This window comes from Vombatus ursinus, unplaced genomic scaffold (genome assembly GCF_900497805.2).
Source record: "Vombatus ursinus unplaced genomic scaffold, bare-nosed wombat genome assembly UNPS02014813.1, whole genome shotgun sequence".
Lineage (NCBI taxonomy): Eukaryota > Metazoa > Chordata > Mammalia > Diprotodontia > Vombatidae > Vombatus > Vombatus ursinus.
Window position 1 is genome coordinate 35873090 of NW_020954591.1, and position 24834 is coordinate 35897923.

At 46.7% G+C, this 24834-nt stretch overlaps 1 protein-coding gene across 2 annotated transcripts; it reads right to left on the reverse strand.

The window, feature by feature from the left end:
• Nucleotides 1-34: 34 nt before the first annotated feature.
• On the reverse strand, nt 35-17129 carry ROBO3 (roundabout guidance receptor 3). Of its 2 annotated transcripts, none has more exons than XM_027835149.1 (27): nt 16970-17129; nt 13752-14078; nt 13291-13448; nt 12327-12447; nt 12099-12237; nt 11624-11751; nt 11131-11255; nt 8794-8965; nt 8300-8505; nt 7986-8067; nt 7442-7610; nt 7047-7213; nt 6559-6680; nt 6126-6345; nt 5729-5850; nt 4623-4794; nt 4275-4466; nt 3959-3982; nt 3834-3876; nt 3410-3549; nt 2926-3123; nt 2526-2664; nt 1840-2052; nt 1501-1649; nt 1228-1293; nt 824-985; nt 35-421 (listed from the first exon to the last, which is right to left on the reverse strand). In XM_027835149.1, exons 1-27 carry the CDS (start codon nt 17127-17129, stop codon nt 201-203), a joined length of 4137 nt encoding a protein of 1378 aa, XP_027690950.1. In that variant the 3' UTR covers nt 35-200. The 2 variants fall into 2 exon arrangements, with proteins under 2 accessions (XP_027690950.1, XP_027690949.1); XM_027835148.1 differs by having other exon boundaries at nt 1228-1338; nt 6559-6683.
• Nucleotides 17130-24834: the final 7705 nt, after the last annotated feature.

Below are 24834 nucleotides of genomic sequence, written 5' to 3' on the forward strand. Positions count from 1 at the left end.
GTGTGTGTGTGTGTGTGTGTGTGTGTGTGTGTGTGATGGGGGGGTAGTATGGTGAATGACGACAAAAAAAAATCTGAAGCTACAGACCCTCTGGCAGCTCATTTCTCCTTCTCAAAACCTCTCTCTATACTTCCTCATGCAATTAATTATTCACTTTCTTCTCTGTCCTCCTCCTATCCCCATGTTCTCCATCACCTCTATCACCTCTTAGTATTTACCTCCCCTGTGCCTTTTCCTCCTCTTTCTGGCCCCACCTTCACTTCTCGATGCTCCCCCCTTGGGCGACGGCTTCGACCAGGACCTCGGGAGCCCCGGGAACTGCTGGAGCCTCTGGAGGAGTTGCTGCCAGCAGTGGAGCAGGCACTTGCCCCTTGACTCCGGGGCAAAAAGCTGGGTCTGCTATATGGAAGCCAGGTTTCCTCTGTAGGGGAAAAGAGAAGGAGATCCAGGTACTAGGAAAAGGACAGACAATGACCACCACTCTCCTCACTGTACCCATGATCATGCTCTAATGAGAGAAGGTGGAGCAGGAAAGAGCAGAAAATGAGGGATGAGGGTCGAGTACCTAACAGAGTGCTTATGTGTAACAGGAACTGAGTATATGAAAGATGGAGGAGGGCAGGAGATTTGAAAGTAATCAAATTCATGAGTTCCACTGGGGATGAATTGGGAATTTAAAATCCAACCTCTGTTGAAAAACAGTGAAAAATTTGTAAATTGGTAAACAATTTCTACACTATAATTCCCACACTAATCCTTTGTTGTCCTACATTTGGACAACAATCTACAATCAACAATTTCAATCTACCCAGTGACTACTTACCATCAGGGGGAGGAGCATGATGACCCCCTAGGGGTACAGCTCGAACCATTCTTTTCTCCCCTCTCCTCTCTCGTTCCAGAGAGGAGACATTTCCTATTGCTCGAAGCCCTAAGGCCCAGCTAGCCTCCTCTTCTGGTGGAGGAAGGGGCGGAGGGGGCAAATCTGGGAAGGAAGAGTTTTTGGTATCAGAAAACTCCTTCACTTTGTCCACATCATCAACCTTCTTCCCCTATATTCAAACAGTCTTCCTGGCATAACGAGACCAGGAGTAAACAGTTCTGACAGGCTCTTCCTCCCCAAATCTGGGACCTTCTTTTCCTCATCATCTAGCCCACCACCATAATATCCTACATTTCCTAACTATCCCATAGAAAACCATTCCCAACTACTGTAATACTACTCACCTCCTGGACTCCGGTCCTTTCTATAAGGAACAGCTTTGGATTTCTTCCGGGTTCGTGCACGAGGTCCTGGGGGTGAGGAAGTCATCTCTCTAGGTGCCAGTCTGGCTCTAACTACATTGTTGAGGAGAGGAGGGAGTTGGGGTTAAGGACTGGCTCTGGGAAAGGGCTTGAAGCTAGAACTTCAGATCAGAGGCTGTCATATAGCTGAGGATGAGAAAAGAATGTTAGGTTAGGAACAGAATTATATGAAGGGCTCAGTGACTGTAGACTCACCTGGGGTGCTGGTGGTACTAGGGACGGGGCTAGGGCTGAGGTGTCGAGGTGGCATTGGGCTGGCACTCAGGCTAACAGGTCCCCCTTCAAGGCCACTCAAACTGGACTGGGATAGGCTGAGAGGAGGACTTGCTCCAGTGGGCACCCGACTGCAAAGACATGAATCTGTTAGTACATGGGGAAACATCACCCTACAGAGACAGTCTTCAGAGACTCAGTCCACAGCAGGCCAGCCCTTTCTAGTTTATGCTCACTCTTCCATAAAGAGAGGGTATAAACCATACTCAGCCATGACCCAACCACAAACCCCAGCATCCTCAAGATTCCTGGGATTCGTACCTGGGTGTGTGGTGGATACAGACAATTTCAGCAGGGGCCTGTGACGGCTCAGGGGGTGAGGGAGTAAGGGTCACTGTGGATTGATCTCCGTAAGAAGGAGTAGGAGAGGGAGTATTTCCACGAGAGGGGGAGGCCATGCAGCCTTTGCTTGGGTTGGACTCTTCCAGATGGCTTCTTTCAGGCAATGGTGGGCACCACTCATCAGGTTCTGAACTGGGTTCAAGGAGAAGAGGAGGAAGGGTAAAGTTGTTCACTTTCCCTTCAGCTCTCCTACCATCAGCTCCTCCCTCTTCCAACCAACATCTTTGCCCTCCTGTTCGCCCTAGGCATCACTGTCTAATAACAGAAGAGTTGGAAGGGAACTCAGGTCATCCAATCCACCCCGCATCTGACCAAGAACTCTCTCTACAATATCCTTATTAAGTGGTCATCCGGCATCCCTTTGAAGATTTTCAGGGATGAGTAACTCATTGCCTACCAAAAGAACTCATTCCAACTGTGGGACAATTCTAATTATTAGGTTCTCCAGGGTTTCTTCCAGCTCTAAATCATATGAGTCCAATTTTCCAAAATCTGCTCCCTTGAATTTTCCTCCCATTCTTCCTAATTCTGTCCTTTGGACAAACTAAAACAAGTCTAATCCCTTGTTCCTATGAGCTTGGAACCAGGGCAGGAGACCATCTCACCTGTCCTCGAGCTCTTCCTCAGCCCCCTCCAAGCAGTTCAACTCACAGGAAGGGGGTGGTGGAGGCAACGGTTCAGGCCAGCTCAGAGAGGGGGTCTGTACAGGCTTTCCCAGGATCTTTAATTTCCCGCCCCTGGGGCCTGAGAGGAGGAAGGATATGGGGCACACAGAGGTATTGTTCGAAGGAGGAGGTATGAGGGGAGACAGGAAAAGATAGGGTTGGTGGTGGAAAGAAGGACTAAAAGGTGGCAGGAAGAATCTTGGAGGAAGGGCTTATTTAACTGAAGAATAGGGGCTAGGACAGGTTTAGGATATCAAGTATAGAGGAAAGAAATCATAGGTAATCCCTGGGCTGGGGTGAGATGGGAAGGTTAGGATTTGGGGATGTATAGAAAGCATACCACTGTCATCCAGGCTCCATTCTGGTGGAGCATATTGGGTGGTCCAGGCCCCCGGATCTTCAGGGGACTGAGGGGGGAAGCCCCCATGGAAGGTTTGAAGCTCCTCACCAGCTGGGTCAATGGTGCTGTAGATGGGCCCTTCCCCTGGGGCTGTGGCCCCCCGAGCTGTCTGAGCCAGGTATAGGGAGATCCCTGCCTCTGGGGAAAGAAAAAAAGGAAAACCCAGGGAGAGAGGCAGGGGGACAAAGAAAGACCAGAAAGAAAGGAGGACCACAAGGAGAACGGGTGTGGTGGACTAAATTTTCTTCCCTCTCTTCCCTATCTAGGGCCTAAGCAAAGCAACAAAGTTTCTTCTCCTCCACAATCCCCACCCAAGCAAGGAATATGCAGGTTCTGGGATTCAGGTTCCTGGATTCTTTCTAACATGTCCCAATTGGCTGATGAAAGAGAGGAAGTGAATTGGGATGGTGGCACTATGCCTTACCATTGTAGTATCTGTCATCTGGGTCAGGATTGCTAGGGCAGCAGCTTCCCCTGGGTTCTTGAGCTGTAGGACTTCGTGGTGGATGAGGCCAAGAGTCTGCTAGCCAAGGGTATGGGGCTGGGCCAAGACCCATGGGAGGCCTAAGAGACAGATCACTGAAACTGTAGTGGGGGATGTGAGGGGATGGCCAGAATTGGGAGTATAATTTGGTAGAAGATCTTTGGGGGTAATCATCTTAGGAATGTTGATTTGAAATGAGAAGAAGTGGGTCTGGACTGAGGCAGATCCTGTTTGAGCCAAGGTTCTGTGGATGGTTGTGGTGGGGATGTGAAGGCAGAGTTAGGGAGGGTGAGGTAAAGTGAATATGAAGAGGAGATGAGGGGACAAACACAAGTTCTGGCAGGGTTATGATTATAGGGATTACCTGGAGCTGGCTCGGGAGAGGCCCTCATTGTGGGGGAAGGAGACTGGGAAAGACAGATTGGGTAATTGAGTGAGTACCAACTTTGACATCTGGTTTGAACCCCATCCTAGGTAGAGCTGCCTTACCTGCTGGCGTGTAGGCAAAGGAGGCTTCCAAAAGACACAAGTGGAAGAAGGGTAGGAAGAGGACAGGACACAGGTGAAAAAGGAATGATAGGTCAGGAAAACGAAACTTTCCCCCCCATTCCCTAGCTTTATCTCACTTTCACCTATGAGAATCCCTGAATCCCTCAGCCTGAGATGAGTTCTCAGTTTTTCCTCCTCCTTCCAGACCTACTTAGCCTTGGAGGTACAGACTTCTAAGTCTCATCCCCTCCTGCAGATCTCTTTTCTTCCTTTCAATCCCTGCCGCCCCCTCCTTCCTGATCAGTGCTTTACTCACCATTGTAGTGGCTGAGCTCCTTGCGCTGTCTACGGCGCCGATACACGGCGGCACTGAGTCCGAGGAGAAGTGCCCCACAGGCTGCTCCACCACCTGCTATAAAGGCTGGCTCCCGAAGCACACTTGCCAGGTGCTCTGCAAGCCCTGGACCTACCTCCAGCCCAGGCCCTGGCTCTGGATTCCGCGGGAGCGCTATGCAGAACAGGGAGATGTCAAAGCATGGAAAGGCAAGGGAAATTCGGGGACTCAGATGGGGTCATCTTCATGCTAGAAGTACAATTACCCCCTTAGGTATCCCATCTCCCAACTAGCATCCCAGTCCCCACACCCCCTTTTTCTATCACTTACGGAGTTGTATCAACACAGGGGGGCTGGCGACGCCCATGCCAGCACTGGTGGCTGCAGCCACTTGGGTTTGGTAAAGGAGGCCTGGGAGTAGTCCCCGCAACACTGCAGACCGTGCCCAGCCTGCAGCGGATTGGTTCAGGTGGAAGCGGCTCTCATTGCCCAGGCACCAAATCTAGAAAGACCATGAGAGGTTAGGTAGGGTATAGAACAGTATGTGTGGATCTAGGTCATTGCCCTCCTTAGAAACTGAGGCATGATATAGCAGGAAGGGGTCAGCTCGTCAGCTAACACTTGAACCTCTTACTACCTCCCAACCCTCCCACTCTCAAGATTCGGGAAGTATAATGTCCCAGGCAAAAGCAGTGAGAGGACCTCTGTACTCTACCCTGTTCAGAGAGCAGATTCTGTTTAGTTCTGACAACTAGACTTTAGGAGAGACACTGACAAGCTGGAGCACAATCAGAAGCAGGTACCCAAACTGTAGAGGAGACTAGAAACCATGACATTTGAGAATCTCTCAGAAAGAACTGGGTATATTGAGCCCATAGAAGACATGGGGTTGGGAGGGGAAGGGGCATAATTCCTGACTTCAAGGATTTGAAAGGCAGTCATGTGGAAGAGGGATAGATTAGAATTGTTTTGCTTGGCCCCAGAGATTAGAACTAGAAACAATGAGTGGAAATTACAGAGAGGCAGATTTCAGCTCCATATAAGGAAAACTTCCTAACAATTAGAAATGTCCAAAAATGGAGAGACTCCCTTGGGATGCAGGGAGAATGCCTTATTGCTGGGAGTGCTCAGTCAGAGGTTGGATGATTGCTTTTTGAGGATGTTGTACACAGAATTCACAATTGGGATATGCCAAAGCCAAGACGTCCAAATATACCCTCTTCCTTGGCTTCATTATCCTTCCGTATCTATCTCTCTGTCCACCTGTCCTTTTTTCCCTCTAAGTCTTGTATCCTTACATGGAGGCCCTTCCAAGCTCCCCGGTGTCTGGGATCCCAGACTCTATTGTTCCATATTTTGAAATACTTTCTCTCTCTCTCTCTCTCTCACACACACACACACACACACACACACACACACACACACAAGCTTTCTACCTGGTATTGCTGAATGATTCCATTTTGCTGGGTGGGGATAGGAGGCTCCCAGGAAACAGTGATGCTGCTGTTGCCATCACCCCCCAGGGCCACTGTCACTGCCTGGGGGGGCCCACTGGGGGCTGGTTCAGGGTGGGGGCATGGTGAAGAAGGACACAGACAGTCACTGAATGCTCTCAGTTCCTTGATTTCCAAACATCTTTTCCCCAATACCATTGCATAAACAAGCTTGGTAGCTAAGGAATGGTTTCCCCAACCACACATCCCATTATTTGGCTGTCAATGAGCATCCCCTTCAGACTTCAATCTCCTCAGCTCTCCCCCTCCCTGGTACCCTGAATCCCTCTTGCCTACTCCTTCTTGATTTCCTGCCCTCCACCTCCATGTCCCTTCTCACCCTCCTCAGGGGTGCTCCTGGTTAGAACAGTGCTCTCAGGCCCTGGTCCCTCCCTGCTGTAGGGCTGCACCTTGATTTGGATCTGTGCACCTGCCGGCAGCTCTCTCAGCACAGCATTCCGCTGGCCTGAGGATCCTATGTCCAGAACTGTCCAGCTACTTGAGCCTACTGCCCTCCACAACACCCGGAAGCCCCACACCAACTGAGTTGGGCCATCCACCTGGAGAAAGAGGCATGCTAGAGTGGAGAAAGAGTCCTGGAGAGGGAGGAGAGGCCCTAGCAGCTTCTGAAGACCTCAACACCTCCATAGGTCAGAGCAGCCTCCTCCACCCAATGGACTTCACTTTCCCAAACCCAGTCCTTTGAGCTTTGCCTCCTGATGTTAAATCCCAATCGCTACCTGTGCTCCCCTCCACTCTGTCCCCTTACTCACAGTCCAGGACACCTGCAGGGATGTGGGACTAAGGAACAGGGGCTCCTGCAGTTGAACAACCACATCAGCCAGACCTCGCTGCCCTTGCCATGGATCCTCAACTGGCCTGGAGGGGCCGCTGTCTGCTAATCAGAGAGTCCCCTCAGAAGGGGTCACAGGAGAAAAAGAGGAGACTGGCTATAATTCTTGCTTCTCCTCTGATACTTCCCCAAGCCAGTTCTCCAGGGCATAGCCTAGGGCTCTGTGAGAGCAGGACAGCAGAGCAGCTTCCGGGAATGAGTCCTGACATCTGCCACCTACCGCCCACAGGGTAGGTGACATAGAAAGGGAAGGGTTTTGAGGTTTGAGATCTCTCCTCAGTAGGAAGGCTTTCCCTTTTACTTAGATCCCCTCTAGGGATGTATGCAGCAATGAGCTGGAGATGGGGGCTGTGTGGATTGGAATCTCCTACCCATTTCCCCATATCAAAAGACATGATCTTCACTCACCCTGGGTCTGAACAGGCTCAGAGACAGGACTGGGTTCACTGAGACCCCAAGTCCCCGCTGCTCGAACTAGGAATAGGTAGATTGTGTTGGGCTGCAAACCAGTGATGGTATGTGTCTCTAGCTGTACACCATCTGCTACTGTCCTCCAAGTGTTACCAGATGCCTGGCTGCAATGGAGAAGGTTGACTAAGGGAGGAACACTCATCCAGCTTGACAGGACTTCTGTGATTCTACTCTGCTCCAAAACTTTTCTGTCCCCATTCCATCCCCAACCAGAAAGGGACCTAGAGAGCCCCTGACTACAGTTTCAAAGATCTCCAGAACAGATGGCCCCAGACAGGACCTAGAACCCAATATCTATCAGCTGCACACCCCCCACTTCCTTAAACCCTCACCTGAAGGCCTCTATCACATAAGAAGTGACTGGTGACCCTCCAGCCTGTGGGCTGGGCTTCCAGGTCAGGGTGATGCTGTTCTTGGTGACTTCAATAACCACTGGCTGAGAGGGAGAACCAGGGGGACCACTGGGCTCAGTAGGAAGCCCTGTGGACCCCACAACACCATCTATAGGAAAGAATTAATGAAAAAGCATTTGTTAAATATTTAGTAGTATTATGGAAGATAATAGTCTGCTATGAGACTACACTTCCCAGAGACATAGTAATGTTGATGGTAGGGAAAAAGAGAGCGTAATGATTCCCCACTCACATAAGTTTCACAGCTTGACTTCTTCAGTTCAATTCAATAAACATTTTAAAGCACCTACTATGTGTCAGGCACTATGCTAAGCTTCCTGCTTCCCTTCTTAAAAGTCATAAATTGAATGAATGTATGGAAGATGGAGTCTGTCCTGGGATATTGGGAGGAAGTTACTGACATGGTGGAAGGTCTTAGATAAAGACAAATAGAAAAAATGCATTGGGAAAAGGGATATCTCACCTTGTACCCTTAGCCAGCCATTCCATATGGCCTGCCCTTTGGAACTCTTGGCCACACAGCTGTAGAGCCCCAAATCACCCTCCTGAAAAAAGACAGGTTACTGACAACTGAATTAAATGGTGATTAGGTGGGCAAAGGAGGTAAGGATGCAGAGGCATGGGAGAAATACTGTGCAAATTTCCAGGGACATCTGAAATCAGCTGAGGGTTACATGTAGGGATTAGAGATCTAATACATGGCCATTGGGTTGGGAATGTTAGAAGGAGGAGCTCTGAGGAGTCTTTCTGGGTCCCCACTGGGTTGGTTTGACTCACCTGCAAGTTGGTGATATGCAAGGTGCCATTAGCCAATAGATTTAGTCTCAGGTCTCCACTGTCCAGCCCCTGTCCATCCTTCAACCACTGAACACTGGGCTGAGGGTTCCCAGTCACTCTGCATGGTAACCACACAGAGGATCCCGATGCCAGAGTCTGATTTAATGGCCCATGGAGGATTATTGGAGGAAAGACATCCAGGGAAACTAAGGGAGAAAATGCTAAACCAACTCAGAAAGTCCCTAGATCCAATTTGCAACCTTCTTACTTTTGCTTCCCTAAGCCATTTGAAAAGCAGAAGGTTGCCCCAATTTGGTACTATTAGCTTGGTTCCACAAATTTATCTTCATTAAGTTCTTTTCTTGGTTCCCATGCTTTGAGGATCTTCCCTAGAAACCACCCTCGCTTCATTCACATTGCAGAGAACACAAAAAAAGCCATTCTCTTTTAGCCATTGCCTCCTTCCAGTTGCATGTGCCCCATTGCATGCTCACCATCCTTCACCTCCAGTGAGGCCCTGGCCAGAATGCTGCCAGCAACACTGACTGCCTGGCACACATAGTAACCAGCATCTCCACTCTGCACTTCAGTGATGTTGAGTTGGCCACTTGGGGAGACAGTGAAACGCCCTGTGGACTGGGAGGGTTGACTAGGGAATAGCAGAATCTAGAAATAGATAGAACCAGGAATCTGAGAACCCAGGGGAGGAGACACCTGTATCCTTTTTGGGGACCTACAGCTCTCCTTCCCCATCAGACCAAAAAACAATGAAATTCCAGGGAGAGAACAGGCTTATAGGGTCAAGGACAGATAACCACTAGGAGGCGCTCTGCTTTCCAGATTTAAAATGTGTCTGGTTAAAGTGAACAACAGTGATATGTGGGAAAGAAGGCATCAAGAAGTGTTGGAGGGGCAGCTAGGTGGCACAGTGGATAGAACTCCCTTGGAGTCAGGAGGACCTGAGTTCAAATCTGGCCTCAGACACATGACACTCACTAGCCCTGTGACCTTGGGCAAGTCACTTAACCCCAATTGCCTCACCAAAAAGCAAAAAAAAAAAAAAAAAAAAAAGCATTGGAAAGAACGCAGGACTGTAGTCAGGAGATCTCAAATACTCCTGGGCCACTTTGTCTGGATTTCCCTTTTGTGGTCATCTCCATCCATCTCCACCTTTACACCCTACCATATGTTATGTTTATCTGGGTACATCATCTTACCAAACCTCCAGTAGAATATAAATTCATCTTGCAGGGAGTGTTTCATTTTTGTATTTGTTTCTTATTTGAATCACCAGTGCACATAGTAGGCACTTTAAAATGTGTGATTAATTTAATTGGTTTCCAGTATTGATTCTGCTACTTTTTGTGTACCCTTGGTCAAGTCACAAGGCCTTAATTTTCCTTCTTGTAAAATCAAGAAATTGGACTAGATAATCCCTCAGGTCTCCTCCAGTGCTAACATTTAATGATTCTAGGAGATTTGGAATATAGGAATGGGACAGGGGGAAATTGCATCCTGTTCACCAATGGAAAGAAGGGTTTACATTCTATATTGCTGACTATGTTCTATTGTATTGATTAACACTACTTCTATTAACTCTCCCTACTTCTCTTTGTAGGAGTTTCAGTTTCAACGTATATTTATACTCAATATGTTAATTTCTCTGAGCTGATGAGGCCAGGCACCTAGGGAAATTGGAACTGTTAATCTGAGCTAAGTGAGAGCAGAGAATCAATCTTTCCTTTGTAAATGTTTGGGGAACCATTAGCAGCATCCAAACATGGCAAAGAAACAGTCATGTAGGATCATCAGAGGGGACCCTAGGGGCCAACCAGTCTAACCCTTACGTTTTACAGATGAGGCCCAGGTATTTCACTGTCTCACGAACTGTAGTGAGTTGCAGAGCCAGGTCTAAAACCCTAAAGCTAAAACCAGGACTAAAACCAAGTACAAATCTCATGCTCTTTCTCTTACTTCACATCTAGTGATCTGTTCAACTCAAAAAAGTGCCCATAATAACAAGAAATAGTCACAGTGAGCTATGGAAAAGAGAATCTAGAAGGTGGTGCAAGGGATGCCGCCCTATTTTAGAAAAGGAAGAAGAGTCATTGTTTTTGTTAGAAATAGAGACCAAGTGGTAGGAAAAAGATGCCAAGATTAGGGTCCACACTTTAACTTAAGGTAACAAGTAAGAATGATTGAGAGGGGTAGCTAGGTGGCGCTGTGGATAGAGCACTGGCCCTGGAGTCAGGAGGACCCAAGTTCAAATTCGGCCTCAGACACATAACACTCACTAGCTATGTGACTCTGGGTAAGTCACTTAACCCCAATTGACTCACCAAAAAAAAAAAAAAAAGAATGAGTTGTCTATCATGTGGAACCAGGCATAAGAACTAGTAAATGAGTTAGATTAAAACTGGGTACCCAAGAGAGGTAAAATGCTCTAGGTAGGAGACTTATGAACATACATGATGAGGTGGAGGCTTGAGGGAACAGTGTTACAAGTGGCCTAAGATTTGGGAAAACATTTGTGGGAAAGAGAAATGTAAACCCTAGGGATAGCCATAAGGGTGTGATCAAGAGTAACAACTGTTAAATTTTCAGTGGAATAATTTACACTTTACAAATCAGCAAACACTACAAGTTAGGACTTGATTTATTGTTTTGTTGGTTGTCTAGACTTAATAAAATGATAGAGAAAATGTTATTAATACAGATTAAACTTAAAAGTGTCACATGCGGCCAAAAAAAAACCCCAAGAAAACAAAAGTGTCACATGCAGAGAATTGCTTGTTTAACATTTACCAGAGTACCCCTGGACAGACACCTACCTGACTACCTTCCTTTTGCCAGAAGATAGCAGGTGGAGGATTCCCCTTTGTCTCACACTGGAAAGTCACAGTATCTCCTGGAGCTGCTATCTGGTCCTGTGGCTGTGTCACTAGCTGGGGTGGGACTGGAAGAGAGAAAAGAAAGGAGAACAGGCGTGAGGGGATGGCTCCAGCCCCAAGAGGATATGCTAAGTCAAGAAGAGATCTGATGGGGTGGGGGAAAGGCCCAATTTGTCTAGTAAGTAGCCTATCCTTTTCTTCTTTCCCACTTGTATTCTTTATTCTTTCCCTCCCTCTAGAATTCATTGACCTTGGTCAGTGCCTCCTCCCATTTCATGAAATAAGTCCCCAGTCCTCCAACCATGCTTTCCCCCTATCTCTCTATTACCTACCTTCTCCACAGGCCTCCTCTTGCTACCTCCTATTCCTGCTTCAATGATTCCACCTTTCATCCCTTCCTGTCCCTCCCTCCACCCTCAAGCAGGGTTCTTACCATGGACACTGAGAGAGCCAGAGGCCTCCGCTCGGCCCACACTGTTCTCAGCCACACAGGTATAAGTTCCCTCATCTTCTGCACTCACTCTCCCGATCCGAAGACTGTGGTCACTCCTGATCTCATACCTGTTTCACTCCCCACCCACCCACCCACCAGGGATGGATTGGTCACAGCTATGCCCCTTTTCCCTCCCCAACCCTGAAACTCTGCTCTGAGGAGCCTGTGACCTTCCCAAGACAGTCACCAAGGTCAGGTACACAGGCAAGTCATGGACTTGAAGCCTACAGAAATACATTGGGGAATGTGGACACCATAGATGAGGTGAAAAGGAAAATGGACATAGTTTCTGTAAGTCCTGATACTGAAACCACAGAGGTGACTGTGGCTGCATCCCAGTCCCCTGGAGGAAGGCTAAGAGAAGTTCTCTTGATGGTTGGGGGTCCTGTTGAGTAAGAAGAAGGGGGCTTCTCACCTGCCTATGGGCAACTCCCCCTCCTCCTTGCGCCAACGCAGATGTGGCGGAGGATCCCCCTGCACCTCACATGGAAAGTCAGCAGGGGCATCAGCCAGGACTACCTGGTTCACAGGCCTGCGCAGGAAGGAGGGGCGCTCTGGCACAGAGGAATGGGCATGAAATTACAGAGATGTCTACAAAGCCCCTCATTCCCCCCTCCCCAAACTCAGGAACTCCTGTACTTACCAAAAACCACAAGTTCAGCTGCCCCACTGTCACGTTCACCTGCCACATTGGAAGCCACACATACATACATCCCAGCATCACTCTTGAGTGTGTGTGACATCATTAGTTTCCCACCTCGAATCTGGAGAATGTGGGGACAGTTCAATTCCTTTGGACTTTACAGTCCCCTATTCTGCTCCAATCCTCTTCTGCCTAGGTATATCTTTTGCCCATACTTGACCCTGTCCAGATCACCGGACAACCAGAATTCACTTTACATCCCTAACTTCTTACCCACTTCCCTCAGTCTCCTTCCTTCCTTCCCTTCACTATCATCTTGTTCTGCTTTTTTCACAGTGACCAACGTCTGATTACCTAACCCTTTCTATTAGTGAATTACAGAGTTTTTGATATGTTTTACAATCTATTTCTCTTGAATTTCAAATGCTCTTATTTAGTAGATGAGCAGCCCTTTAACCCACAGTGGACAATTCTTTTGTTTGTTTGTTTTTTATGCAATTGGGCTTAAGTGACTTGCCCAGGGTCACACAGCTAGTAAGTGTCAAGTGTTTGGTCTGAGACCGGATTTGAACTCAGGTCCTCCTGACTTCAGGGCCAGTGCACTATCCACTGCGCCACCTAGCTGCCCCCAGAGTGGGCAATTATTAAAACAATGCTTCTTAATTTTGATTTATGACTAAATTCCACTGATTAAAAAGTATTACTGTATGAGTCAGAAGACCGGGGTTCTAGTCTTATCCCTGTCATCAACTACATTTATGACCTTGACTAAGTCACTTCCCCTTGAAGGGCCTCAGTTTCCTCCTCTGTAAAATGTGTGGGACTGGATTAGTTGCTCTCTAAGGTCCCTCAGGCGCTAAAATGCTATGATTTTAAGTCCCTTATACCGTGTTCACATTCTTTCTGGGTAGATCCTCCCCTCCACCCTGGTGGCCCCACCCCTCCCAAGACTCCAGTTCCTCACCGTGATTCGTCCTTCCTGCTCCTTGAGCCGAAGACTGTCTTTCTTCCAGGACACAGAGGGTTCTGGGTGGCCCCTGGGTGGCACACACTCCAGAACTGCAGGTTCCCCCACTGCCACCACCACGTCCACTGGGGGCTGCCGGAAGTCATCCCTTAGTACTGAAGAGGAGAGGAGGAGGTGACAAGGGGATTAAAAAAAAAAGTATACATGGTCCAGAAAATAAGTGAGGACTAAGCAAGGGTAAAGTACAGAGTTCAGGTGCTGATCTGGATGGACAGGGGAGGGAGTCTGCCACTTCATCGAGAAGAACGAAACTTGTGGTTCGTTGTAAAATTAAGTATGGAGAGAATGGGAGCCGACCTGAGAAGGGTCTGTAAAGTTCCAGGGCCACATCAAGCGCTGGGATTGTGAAAGCGGCTGAAGCATGAGTTAGGTTACACACTTGCCCTGAGGCTACTCACCCGCCACCTCCAGGGAAGCATTCCGACTCGCCGCTACCCCTAAGTAGTTGCGAGCCACGCAAGTATAGACACCCTCATCTGGACGGGCTCGGCGTCCATGCACGATGCGAGGGAAGAAGAGTGCGCCACTGGGTAACAGCAGGCGGTGAGCCCGAGGATCCTCTCGGGCCGTAGCCACGCGTGCACCGTCCTTGTACCATTCAATATCTGGACGGGGCCTGCCCTCGGCACGGCATGGCAGCGTGGCAGGCTCACCCCTGGAGACCAACAGATCTGGCGGCTGTTCCACTATGCGTGGCACTGCGTCCTCCGGTCCGCCTCGCGACCCTGAAATGAGGAAGAGGTGGGAGGACTGCCCAAACGGGGGTAAACTGAGGCATGTAGTCCAAACGTGGAGGGTTAGTTTTTCCACACCCTTTCCCACAGTGCAGATTTCCTACTGGTCACATGGCCTTGACATCGCAAGATCACTTTCCCTAGCAGAGATGCTGGGGCACTCGGGGCTCCGCTTAGTTCTGAAAAGGATATATCCCGCGGAAAGCTTAAGGCATGGAGCTGAGAAAGGACCTGCTTGAGAACAGGTCAAGAACCGGAATATGGTTTCACACCTTGCTTTGCTCCATTCCTGGCCCCCGGGACTCCACAAGACTCTCCAGTTTCCTGGCTATCACTAGATAAGAGAAAGTTAGACGTAGTTTTCGAGTACCGAGGCTTACCTGGGTAGGCGCAAAGGAATAGAAAGACTTTCGGGAAAGTGTGGTGGGGGAAGAGGGTGGGAGGGGGGGAATTGTGGCTTCCTTTTACTAGGAGTTGTAGCCAGTCTAGGCCACTAGGTGTCGCTACTGCCATAAGTAAGAGTATCAGGCTGCCACGAATAACCCTTGGGTGAACAACCCGGACCCCTTCCTGAGTACTCTTCGGCTCCGGGCTTTGGTTCCAAATTCAGTTTTATTTTCCTCTCCCTTAGAAAGTTCGAAGTAAGATTGAGCTGGGCCAGTCGCTTCTTTATTCTCTTCTCTGATCCCTTGGATGTATGTGTGTGTGCGTGGGGGGAGGATTTTAAATTACCTCTTTGATTTAAATAAGTGTTATGGATAGAACCTATCCATAACACTTATTGTATTTGCCATTGGGATACCTTGGATTAATATTTCCCCACACCAAAGCTGGTTGCCACCTCTGCAAGGGAATTTACAGGCTTAGAAAATTGTTAGCACACCGAGTCGGTGACCTTCCCTGGGTAGCATGAGTCAGAGGCGGGACTCGAACTCGGGTCTTTCTGTTTTCGAGACCAGCTCTCTATCCCCTATGCCATGTGGCCTGTCAAATAAATTTTTTTTTGTTTTTGTTTTGTTTTTAGGCAATTGGGATTAAGTGACTTGCCCAGGGTCACACAGCTAGTGTCAAGTGTTTGGTCTGAGGCCGGATTTGAACTCAGGTCCTTCCTGACTTCAGGGCCGGTGCTCTATCTGCTTGCGCCACCTAGCCGTCCCTCAAATAAATTTTTAAAAAAATGTTTTTAACGTCATTGCCCTGACATATCCTGGCTTTTAGAGCAAAATCTTCTTTTTCCAATTTTGCCTCCACATCCCAATCTCCTCTCAACCCCAGTCTTCCTTCTAACGCATGTTCGGACATACAGATAATTCAGTCACCCTCGTTGGGAAGGTAGACTGAGAAAGAACTGAAACTCTTTGCAGTCGTTTAGCGCTATTGAGAGGGGAAAGGAGGGGATCTGTCATTGAGGGGGCTCCAAGGCTTATGTACCCCGAGAAACGATGCCCGGAACTTGGGAAGACAAGGGCTCTCAGACCACCTGGCTTCCCCTCCCTCCCCCCCATCCTATGGACTTGTCTCCCCGCCTAATTCCTTCGGACAACAGCTGCGGGACACTGGTACCTAGAATTCCTCCCCTTGTCATTTCTAGTCCCAAGAGAAGCTTCTACACATCAGACTAATGAATAGCTGTTGGGCATGTTAATGAGGCCTGGGGGCTCTTCGCTTAGTAATCAGAGTACAACACTTCTTTTCCTTCCGCGCTTTCCAATTTAAGATCATAGTATCTAGATCTGGAAAGGACCTCAGAGGAAATCTTAGTCCACCCCACTCCATTTACAGATGAGGAAGCTGAGACCTAGGGAGGTGAAATAACTTATCCAAGCTTATACAAATAGCATGTTGCAGAGCAGAGACTCGAATCCTGATTTTTCTGATCCCAAATTAAGCACTCTTTCCACTACACCACTGCCCCAGAGTCCATTTTCTATTCTCTCCTCTCTGTGCTTCCACCCATCCCTATGAGCTAATGCCAAAAGAATGACCCGAGAGTGACCAAAGAGGTTACTGGAACCTTTCTGAAGAGACTCCCGAGAAACAATCATTTTGGGGTACGACGAGGTGGGAGAAGAGTGAGGAAAGGGACATGAAGAGGCTACCCCAAGAAAAATGACAGTTGAAGTTCGAGGCTTGGTCGATAGGAGGCAGATTTCGGTCATATATCTCCCTAGATACCTAATGAACAGCTTCCGCGTGCTTCCAGCTGCGCTCTGGGGGCTTCGGGTTGTCGCAGTCATTTATTAATCACTGTAATTAGCAGTAATGACTCCGACTCCTGCAAGCTTCAGCTCCATTGGAGCCGGAGGCTGCATTATCCCACAGTGGAGAGAATAGGGCTTCGGAGTGCCCCTAAAATGCTCGGCTAAACGCTTCCTGCGACTCACAGCATCCCGCTCGATGTGCCGAGAAACTCTGAGGCCAGATTATTCTCTATCTGGGCCTCATGATTATTTGCATTATTTGGGCCGGACAGGGCTCAGGTGTGCCTCTGGGGTCTGGGGTAGATTCCTTCACCTTCCACCCTACGTAATTCATTAGCCCTCGCCCCTTCTTTACTTTGGATTCCACCACCACGGACATTTCTTTGTACCGGATCCTCACTTCTATCTCAGTGACGCTGTAGTCAACAGCCCCACACCCCTAATCGCACTCCCAGCAATTCCAGAACAACACGCCTAACTTCTGTCCCGATAACGACTAGTCCCTGCCATCCGCGTCCCTAAACTTTTTCGGTTTAAGATGATTGGGGAGGAAAAGGGAATGAGGGAATTCTTAGCCCTGGACCTCCCAAAAAGAAACTCCTATCCCCATAGCAGTTTGACTTTCCTTCTAGCAGCGCGCATTCCCGCAGAAGTGGAATCCCCGAGGCAGGGCGGGCTCACCGTTGAGAGGGGGATCCCCGGGGGGAAGGAGGCTGTGGTTGAGCGCGACCAGAGAGGAGTTGAAACCGAAGAGCAGCTCGCTTGAATTGGAGATATCCCCAGCCAGGGAGTCCGCGAATAGGTTCATCTGCAGCAGCGTCTTTAGCAGGTAACGTAGCATGGCGGGGACTGGGACGAGGTTGGGGGCTCGGGTCCCAGCCCCTTGGTCCGAGCCCCTTGATCCGAGAGTTGTGCGCCCCTCCACAGCCTCTGTGAGTTGCCCCAGTCACAGTATGGCTTTCCTTCCCGCGCCTTCGCTCGGTCCGGCCCCCTCCTTTTCCTCCTCCTCCTCTCCACTCCCCCTCCCCAGTTCAGGCAAGTCTCCTGGGGCTGGGCGGGCTGAAAGCAGGTGCCAGGGCCGACCACCGCGTAATTAAGGGATTAATCCACCTCCCACTGCCCTTTACCCCTCCCCTCCACGCAACTGCCTCTCTATTTGGGAAGGGAGCTGCTTTAGTTTAGTCCTGGGACTGAACCTCAACCTGTCACTGGAGAACCTCTTACCCTCAAATCCCCATGCAGAGAGAACAGAATCCCACCTTTACCCCATCTCCTCTATCTACTTCCCCAATGGTCAGACTAAGTAAGATGCTCAAAGATAGGGAATCTTGCTCTGGCTCCCCAGAACTCTACTCCTCATCCTTGGCCAACTGCCCTCTTTCCTGGCCTATAAACTAGTATATTAATCTCCTCCTTCCCAGTTTTTTACACCTCTCCCTATGGAAAAATGGGGTGAAGAGCCAAAGAAGTGCCTTCCTCAGATTCATAGGGAAGGCAAACCAGGAATCCCGGTTTCCAATCACTTTGCATGTGCCTACTACCGAAGGCCCAATCTAGCTCTGGAGAGAGAGAGAGAGAGAGAGAGAGAGAGAGAGAGAGAGAGAGTGTGTGTGTGTGTGTGTGTAGGGGAGAGACAGAACAGGAGGGGTAGCTTAAGTGGAGAGAGGAAGTGAGTGTTCTATACTCGTGCCCTCCCTCTACTCACCCTACCAGAGGCTATCTGGAGCCCTTGGTCAAATGCAGTGTTGGTGTAACTAAGGCAAAAGAGGCACAGCTGGCCACTGGGGGTTTTTGACTGCTCTGGAGTTCAGATAGATGAGCTGTGTCCAGGAGTGAAAATGAAAAGAGTAGGCAGTAAAATACAGATCATTTGCATATTTTGTGCATCAATCTGTATTCAGATATCTCATTAAATTGCTTTTATACCTTTAAAGAGAAAGGGAATGAGCCAGAGGGAAATGAACCAGCCAGAGAACAGAGAGAGGAATCCTCTTTGTATCTTTAAAAAGAGCATTGTTGTTTCAAAATACCTCATTGCAGAGGCATCTTATGTGTTATGGTATTGCAACTTGGCATTGGAACCAGGAAGACTTGGGATCAGGTCTTGCCTCTGATGTATATTTGCCCTGTGACCATGGGCAAGTCACTTAACTTCTCAGTGCACTAAGACAACAAATTTCAGATGAAATTTCTGTTCTGCTTCAGTGGAAAAAATTCCCAAACCCTAGTGCAGATCAACTGCAAGAGAAGAATTGGGATTGATGCAGAGTACGTACACATCTGTTCATGTACTATTGAGGTCATACTGCAGTGAAGAAATTTCATACACATACCTATTAGAGATGGACAGAACATGAGGGCAAACCCATCTGCTACTTTTCTAGGATTCTTTTTACAACATGAACTTCCAATGTCTCTTCAGTCTCACCTCTACCCACACCTCTTACTTCTATTCCCTGGGAGAAAGGTTAGGGGAAGAATTGAACTGATTCACAATGGGAATCTAGTCCCATCCTACAACACAGGAAAGAATAGTCAGGAAGGGTCCCTAGACTCAGCAAATTCATTTTATTATTATTATCCTTATACCAAGGTATTATTAAGTATCTGAAGTGGCCTGGATATTCCCATGAATTTTGAGATTACAGCAGCCCAAATAACCTCCTGTTTGGGGAGCTGAGGATCCCTGGTGAAGGGGCCTACAAAGCATCTGTGACAAAAGGTCTTAGACCAAGTTAGTTCTCAGAATAATTCAGGCAAAATGCTCTTGAACAAACCCAAAATATTTTTAAAGTGGTTTATGTGGTGGGGTCCCAAGACCCTAACCATTCTGTAACAAAGTCTAGGACTAGGGAATACTAAAAAGACAATCTCCTCATTTTAGTCCTTCAACTCTTAGCACCCTTCTATCTGTCCATTCACTGTGGAGTGCAGAAGGCAAGGGAAGAAGCTAATTAGCTTTGTGGAGGTGAAAGAACTGGCTTGGAGATAAGGTTCCCCCATAGGAGCTGTCCATTCAGCACAAAAAATTTGATAAGGTCTGTCTGCAATCACCTTCCTTCCAGGTTCTAAATCTGTAGTAGAATGAGTACAACTTGGGTTTGGGGTGGAGGTTGGCATATGCTGCTTGAATTAAGATAAGTGTCACGAGAGATCTGGATTTGAAGTGTGCCTCTTGTTTAACTGGTGTGAAGATGAAAATAGAAACAGAACTTTACATTTTAATAGAAAAATTTGTTTCAATAGCAGTAGCAACATAACATCATAATTATTTATATACAAGTGCAGTTGCAACAAAGTATGATTCAAAGAAGAATTTGTACTGACTCAATTGTATTGAGATAGCAGTGGAATTAGTATTGGAATAGACAATTTTTAAAAAGTTTATTTTTGCTTAGGCAGTCGGGGTTACCCTTGTCTAGGGTAACACAAAGATAAAATTCTTGATAAGTATTTTAGCTTCACTGCTCAGTGAGACCTCAAAGATAAGTTACAATCCTCCCATTCCCTCCATCACTTACTTTACACATTTTCTAGTGATAAATTGTGTGTGTAACACTAAATAGTCTCTCCTCCTTGAACACCCGTTGAATGCTGCGCTCTGGAAGTTGCCTACTCTACACCTAACCTTGGCTCTGGAGAGAGGTAAGACCAAGGAGATTGAGACTGAAGTATCACATCTGGATTTTTATCCTCAATGACATGCTGGGTCCTGCATTGCTTTGTCTATTAAAAGGTAAAGGCATTGTTCTCACCCCAAATTGGCTGAGGGCACAAGACAGCCATCAAATCAATAAGTAAGCCAGGACTAGAATGAAGGAGTCTTGACTCTCAGCCCAGCTCTTTAACCAAGTAGGCTTATCCCCCAGGGCCAAGTAACCACTGCTTTCAAGATGGGGATAAGAAGGTGGGGTCGGACAAAAAGGTTTGGAGCAGACAGAACTGTGAGTACCACCATGTGGATCTTGCCTGCTTTTAATCCCCTGATTTGTTCCCTTTCAGCCGCTCTGCAAACATGGAGCCCTCAGGCGCCTAGGGGCTTGTTGCCCTGTTAGCAGATTTGTTCCCCGAGATGGCGCAGCTAATTGTCCCTTTATTTGGGGATCAGGTCGTATTTGTTCAGGGTTCCCAGAGCGGAGACACTGCCTCAGCTTAGATGGCTGGCACCAACTGGGCAAAGCTAGCCTTCTAAGCCTCATCATTCCCCAGGGTTGGAAGTTGGATAAACAGTGGGGGCTTTCTTCCCTTTCTTGGTTTTTTCTCTGTCTCTATTTGCCATGCCTCTTCTATTTTTATCTTTGGCTTTCTCTCTCCTATCTCCACATTTCCTCCTAGATTCCCTTCTTCACCCTTGTCATTTCTCTTGCCTCCCTCTCCCCAACAATTTTGCTTTCCTTTGAACCTTTATTCCAGTCTTTCCTCCAGGGTAGCCCTATATCTTACCCCAGATTGAACAGAGGAGGGTTACCCAGAATCATAGATGGACCTACAAGAAATACCTTCTAGCCACAGAATATTCATTGTACCCTACCCCACCTTCAGTCCCAAAAGCACCAGGAAAAAAATTCTGAAAAGAGATCACACCAGAACTAGGAATGGAGTTCACATGTTTATTCACATTATGGCTCCTTTGCATCCTACTTTTTATTCAGGACTCAAGTAGATCTGCTTGTTCCTTCCAGCATTGGGCAAACAAGCAGCTTGAAATCCAGATACCCCTCTGCTAGAAGATGAGCTCCCAGTTTTCCATAGCCTATTCTGTAAGTGGTGCTGCTACTCTCCACCCCCTCACTGACCCTTAAAGAACCAGGACATTTCAATTCAACTCAATGCAACCTACATTTATCAAGCATCTACTATGTGCACATGCAGTGTATATCCAGTACAGTGTAAATTCTGTGAGAGCAGAAACTTCATTTTTTTTTGTATTTATATTCTCAGCACCTGGAACAGGGCCTTGCACATAGCAAACAAAATAAATATTTGTTGGATTGCATATTGGTTGTTGGGGATACAAAGATTCAAGTCATTAAGCATTTTTAAAGAACTTACCGTAAGTTGGACACTGTACTACTCACTGAAGATACCAAGAAAAAACTGAATAGTCCCTGCATTCAAGTACTTTATGTTCTTCTGTATACAGCATGTACACAGATAGGATAGGGATAGGCAGTGTACCTCTTTTTTTTTTTTTTTTTTAGTATAGGGAGCTCCAAAATTAGGAAATTCCCTTTACCAATGCATATCGGTATCTTCTCTGCAACTTAGAGTTTGAAAAAGTTGATTAGAGTACTGAGAAGTTAAACAACTTGTCAGTATGTCTCACAGGCATGGCTTGAGCCCAGGTCTTCTTGTCCACAATAAATAAGTGCAAAATATACACAAAGTAAAGACAAAGTACTTATAGAGGGAAGAGCATTAATAACTACTGTGGGGGGTGAGATGAGGTGGATTTGCGAAACCTATTTGTGGGCAGTGACATTTGAATTGAAATTGAGAAGGGAGAGAGAGAGAGAAAGAGAGAGAGAGAGGGAGAGAGAGAGAGTATTTTAGGAATGAATGGCTAGGGAAGGAAAAACACAGAGACAGGAGATAGAAGGTCTTGGTCTTGTACAGGGACAGCAAATAGGCCAGTTTGAGTGAAAGCTAGAGTTTGTGAAGGGGGGTAATGTCAATCAATCTAGAAAGATTGTTTGAAGATAGATTGTGAGAAGCTTTAAATCCCAAACAAAGAAGTTTGTATTTATTCTAAAGGTGATGTGAGACCACTGAAACTTTCTGAGCAAGTGAGTCAAACTTGTGCTTTAGGAATAGCAATTGGGCAGCTATGTGGAGGATTCTCTAGGTAAGAGACTGAAATACTAAGAGACTATTGCAATAATCTGGGCAAGAGGTAAAGAAGCCTTGTACCAGGGTGGTGGCTGTGTGAATGGATAGAAGGGGACAGATGTGAGAAATGTTGCAGTGGTAGAACTGACAAAATTCAGCAACTGGTTGGATATAGGGGATGGGGGAGAATGAAAAGTCAAGGATTACTTTAAGATTGTAAATTTGCATTAATGAGTGAATAATGATGCTCTGGACAGAAAAAGAGAAGTTAGGAAAAGAGATGGAAAGATAAATAAATTCTGTTTTGGACATGATGGTTTGATATGGCTATGGGACATCCAGGTATAGACATCCATCTGGCAGTTAGTGTTTTGGAGGTCCAGGAGGGATATGTGAGCTGGATATTGAGATAAGGGAGGTAGTGGAGATAATAGTTGAATTCATGCAAAAAGATAAAAAAAAACCCAACATGATCTTTGCCCTTAAGGTTCTTACAGTCTAATAGGGTAATAAATCATATATATATATATATAATAGAATGTGACAAATATACATTTGAAGTCAAACAGAGAAGAATGAGAGATTTATGTGATAAGATAAATTTTTAGCTGGGGGAATAAGAGAAGGCTTCACTAGGTAGGTGTCACCTGAGCTGTTCCTTAAAATAAGGTAAGGATGTCAACAGCTAAAGAAATGCACAGAGTATAACCTGTGCAAATGCATGAAGTCAGGAAAGTGTAGGATGAGAATAATAGTAAGTGACATTTATATAGCACTTTAAGGTTGGCAAGTTGCTTTATGTACATATCTTATTTGATCTTTACAACAACTTTATGAGATAGGAGCTATTATCTCCATTTTGTAGATGAGGAAATTGAGACACACAGGAGTTAAGTGACTTGCCCAGGGTCACACAGCTAATAGGTGTCTGAGGCAGAATCCAAACCTAGGTCTTCTTTAATCCAAGTCCAGCATCGTATAAGGGAATAACTTGGGATCCAGTTTGACTGGAGAGTGGAGGCACAATGTGGTAGTGCAAAATAAGTAGGTTCAATCCATATCATGGAGGGCATTGAATGCCATAGGAAAGTCTTTGAGCAGGAGAGTCACGTGGTCAAATCTATACAATTAGAAAGATTACTTTGACAGTGGATGGATTGGAGAGAGGAGAGACTGGTGGCTGGAAGACCAGTTAAAGACTAATGTAGATCATCCACATAATTAGGCCTTGAACACATTTGTTTAGTTTCCTTCTCAGATTTTACATTCCTTAAAGTTTACATTCCTTCTCAGATCTTTTTTCCTTAGGTGCACTATAAAGTTTGTAATATTACAGTAAAAGGTACACAGGAATATGTCAGAAGACCACAGTTCTGACCTCTTTTACTATTTAATTATATAATCTTGGGAAAGTAATTCACTTTGTTTCTTCATCTGAAAATGAGGGTAATGGGTAATATAGGAAAGTACTCCTCACATGGAATTGCAAATGCCTCCAAGGAAAAACTATACCTTTTGACCCCTTCTCTAACCCTGGGATTTATGGTACCCAGTTTACTTACAGACACGTCCTCAAGGTTTGAGGGCAGATCCACTCCTCTGGAGACCATGTATCCTCTTTGCCATACTTTTATTAATATATCAGTCACGACAGAAGAGTGGGGACAATGAAAAAGTGAGCAAGAAAAGGGAAGAAAGAGAATAAGGAGGGAAAGTAGAGTTTTACAGGGCAGCCATACAGGAGAAAAGAGATAGGACAGCTGGAAGAGGGGACTATTGGATGACAGTCAGTAGATGACATTAAGAAGTGTGCTTATTCTGATTATGTAGTGGAACAGGCTAGAAAGAAACATTTATTGGGAGTATGTTGGGGCAACTGGAGGGAGTATTTGAGAAAGGAATGTTGGTTGGATCAGGTGGGAGGCTGCCTTTTAGGACAAAAGAAAATAATCTGGAGTCTAGGAGGTAACAAGATGTGGTGGAAACATGTATTTGTGTTTCGGGAGAATTATCACTATATTTAGTAGAAAGATAATTGAAGTGGGAATACAGGGGGTTCTAGCTCTTTAGCAAGAGTGTTAATGCCAACAAATTGGGGTGAGGGTAGAATGTCATTGCCAGGGATGAGCAGGCTGAGGAGAATCTCTTCATTCCATAAAACCTTCCATTGCATCCCATTTACCACCACTCAGTCACAGACACACAAGTCCAATGTATTAACATCATTCCTGAGGGTTGCAACCTCCAAGAAGTATCCCTGCCTGCGTCCCTTCACAGAGCACATGATGTGTATATGTAGGAATAGGAAGAGTAGTGCAGGAAGGGAGGAAGAGATAAGTCCCTTCATTTGTCCCCCCATATCCCTCCAGACTTCAGATTTTCCAGGTCCATGACTCTGGGCAAGTTACATTCCCTTTCTGGACTTCAACTTCCTTATCTGTAAAACAAGGTAATTTCATAAGATTCCTTCTAACTCTAAAGTTCTATGAGTCTGCTTATTTCTCAGAGTTAAACCATCCTGAATGAGTGGGAAATGGGATGTTGCTTTCCAAAGTGGCCCATAGCTGAGAAAAGGCACTATGATCAGAGGTGGAGGGTGTGAAGGTTTCGGGATTGAGATCACATTGCAGCTATCTGATGAGGGTCCTATCTTTGAGGAAAACAAACCAATACACCTTTCTTCTGATTTGAAGTAGTGCTGGTGGTGGTCATGAGTA

What these genes read in the sequence shown, in the direction of transcription:
- ROBO3 (XM_027835148.1), bottom strand. Translation starts at nt 17,129, where the DNA reads ATGCTACGTTACCTGCTAAAGACGCTGCTGCAGATGAACCTATTCGCG. An exon ending in TAGTACCACCAGCACCCCAG is followed by an intron (nt 1,339 to 1,500) that starts GTGAGTCTACAG and finishes TCAACAATGTAG; the next exon opens with TTAGAGCCAGACTGGCACCT. An exon ending in TCATGCTCCTCCCCCTGATG is followed by an intron (nt 422 to 823) that starts GTAAGTAGTCAC and finishes TTTCCCCTACAG; the next exon opens with AGGAAACCTGGCTTCCATAT.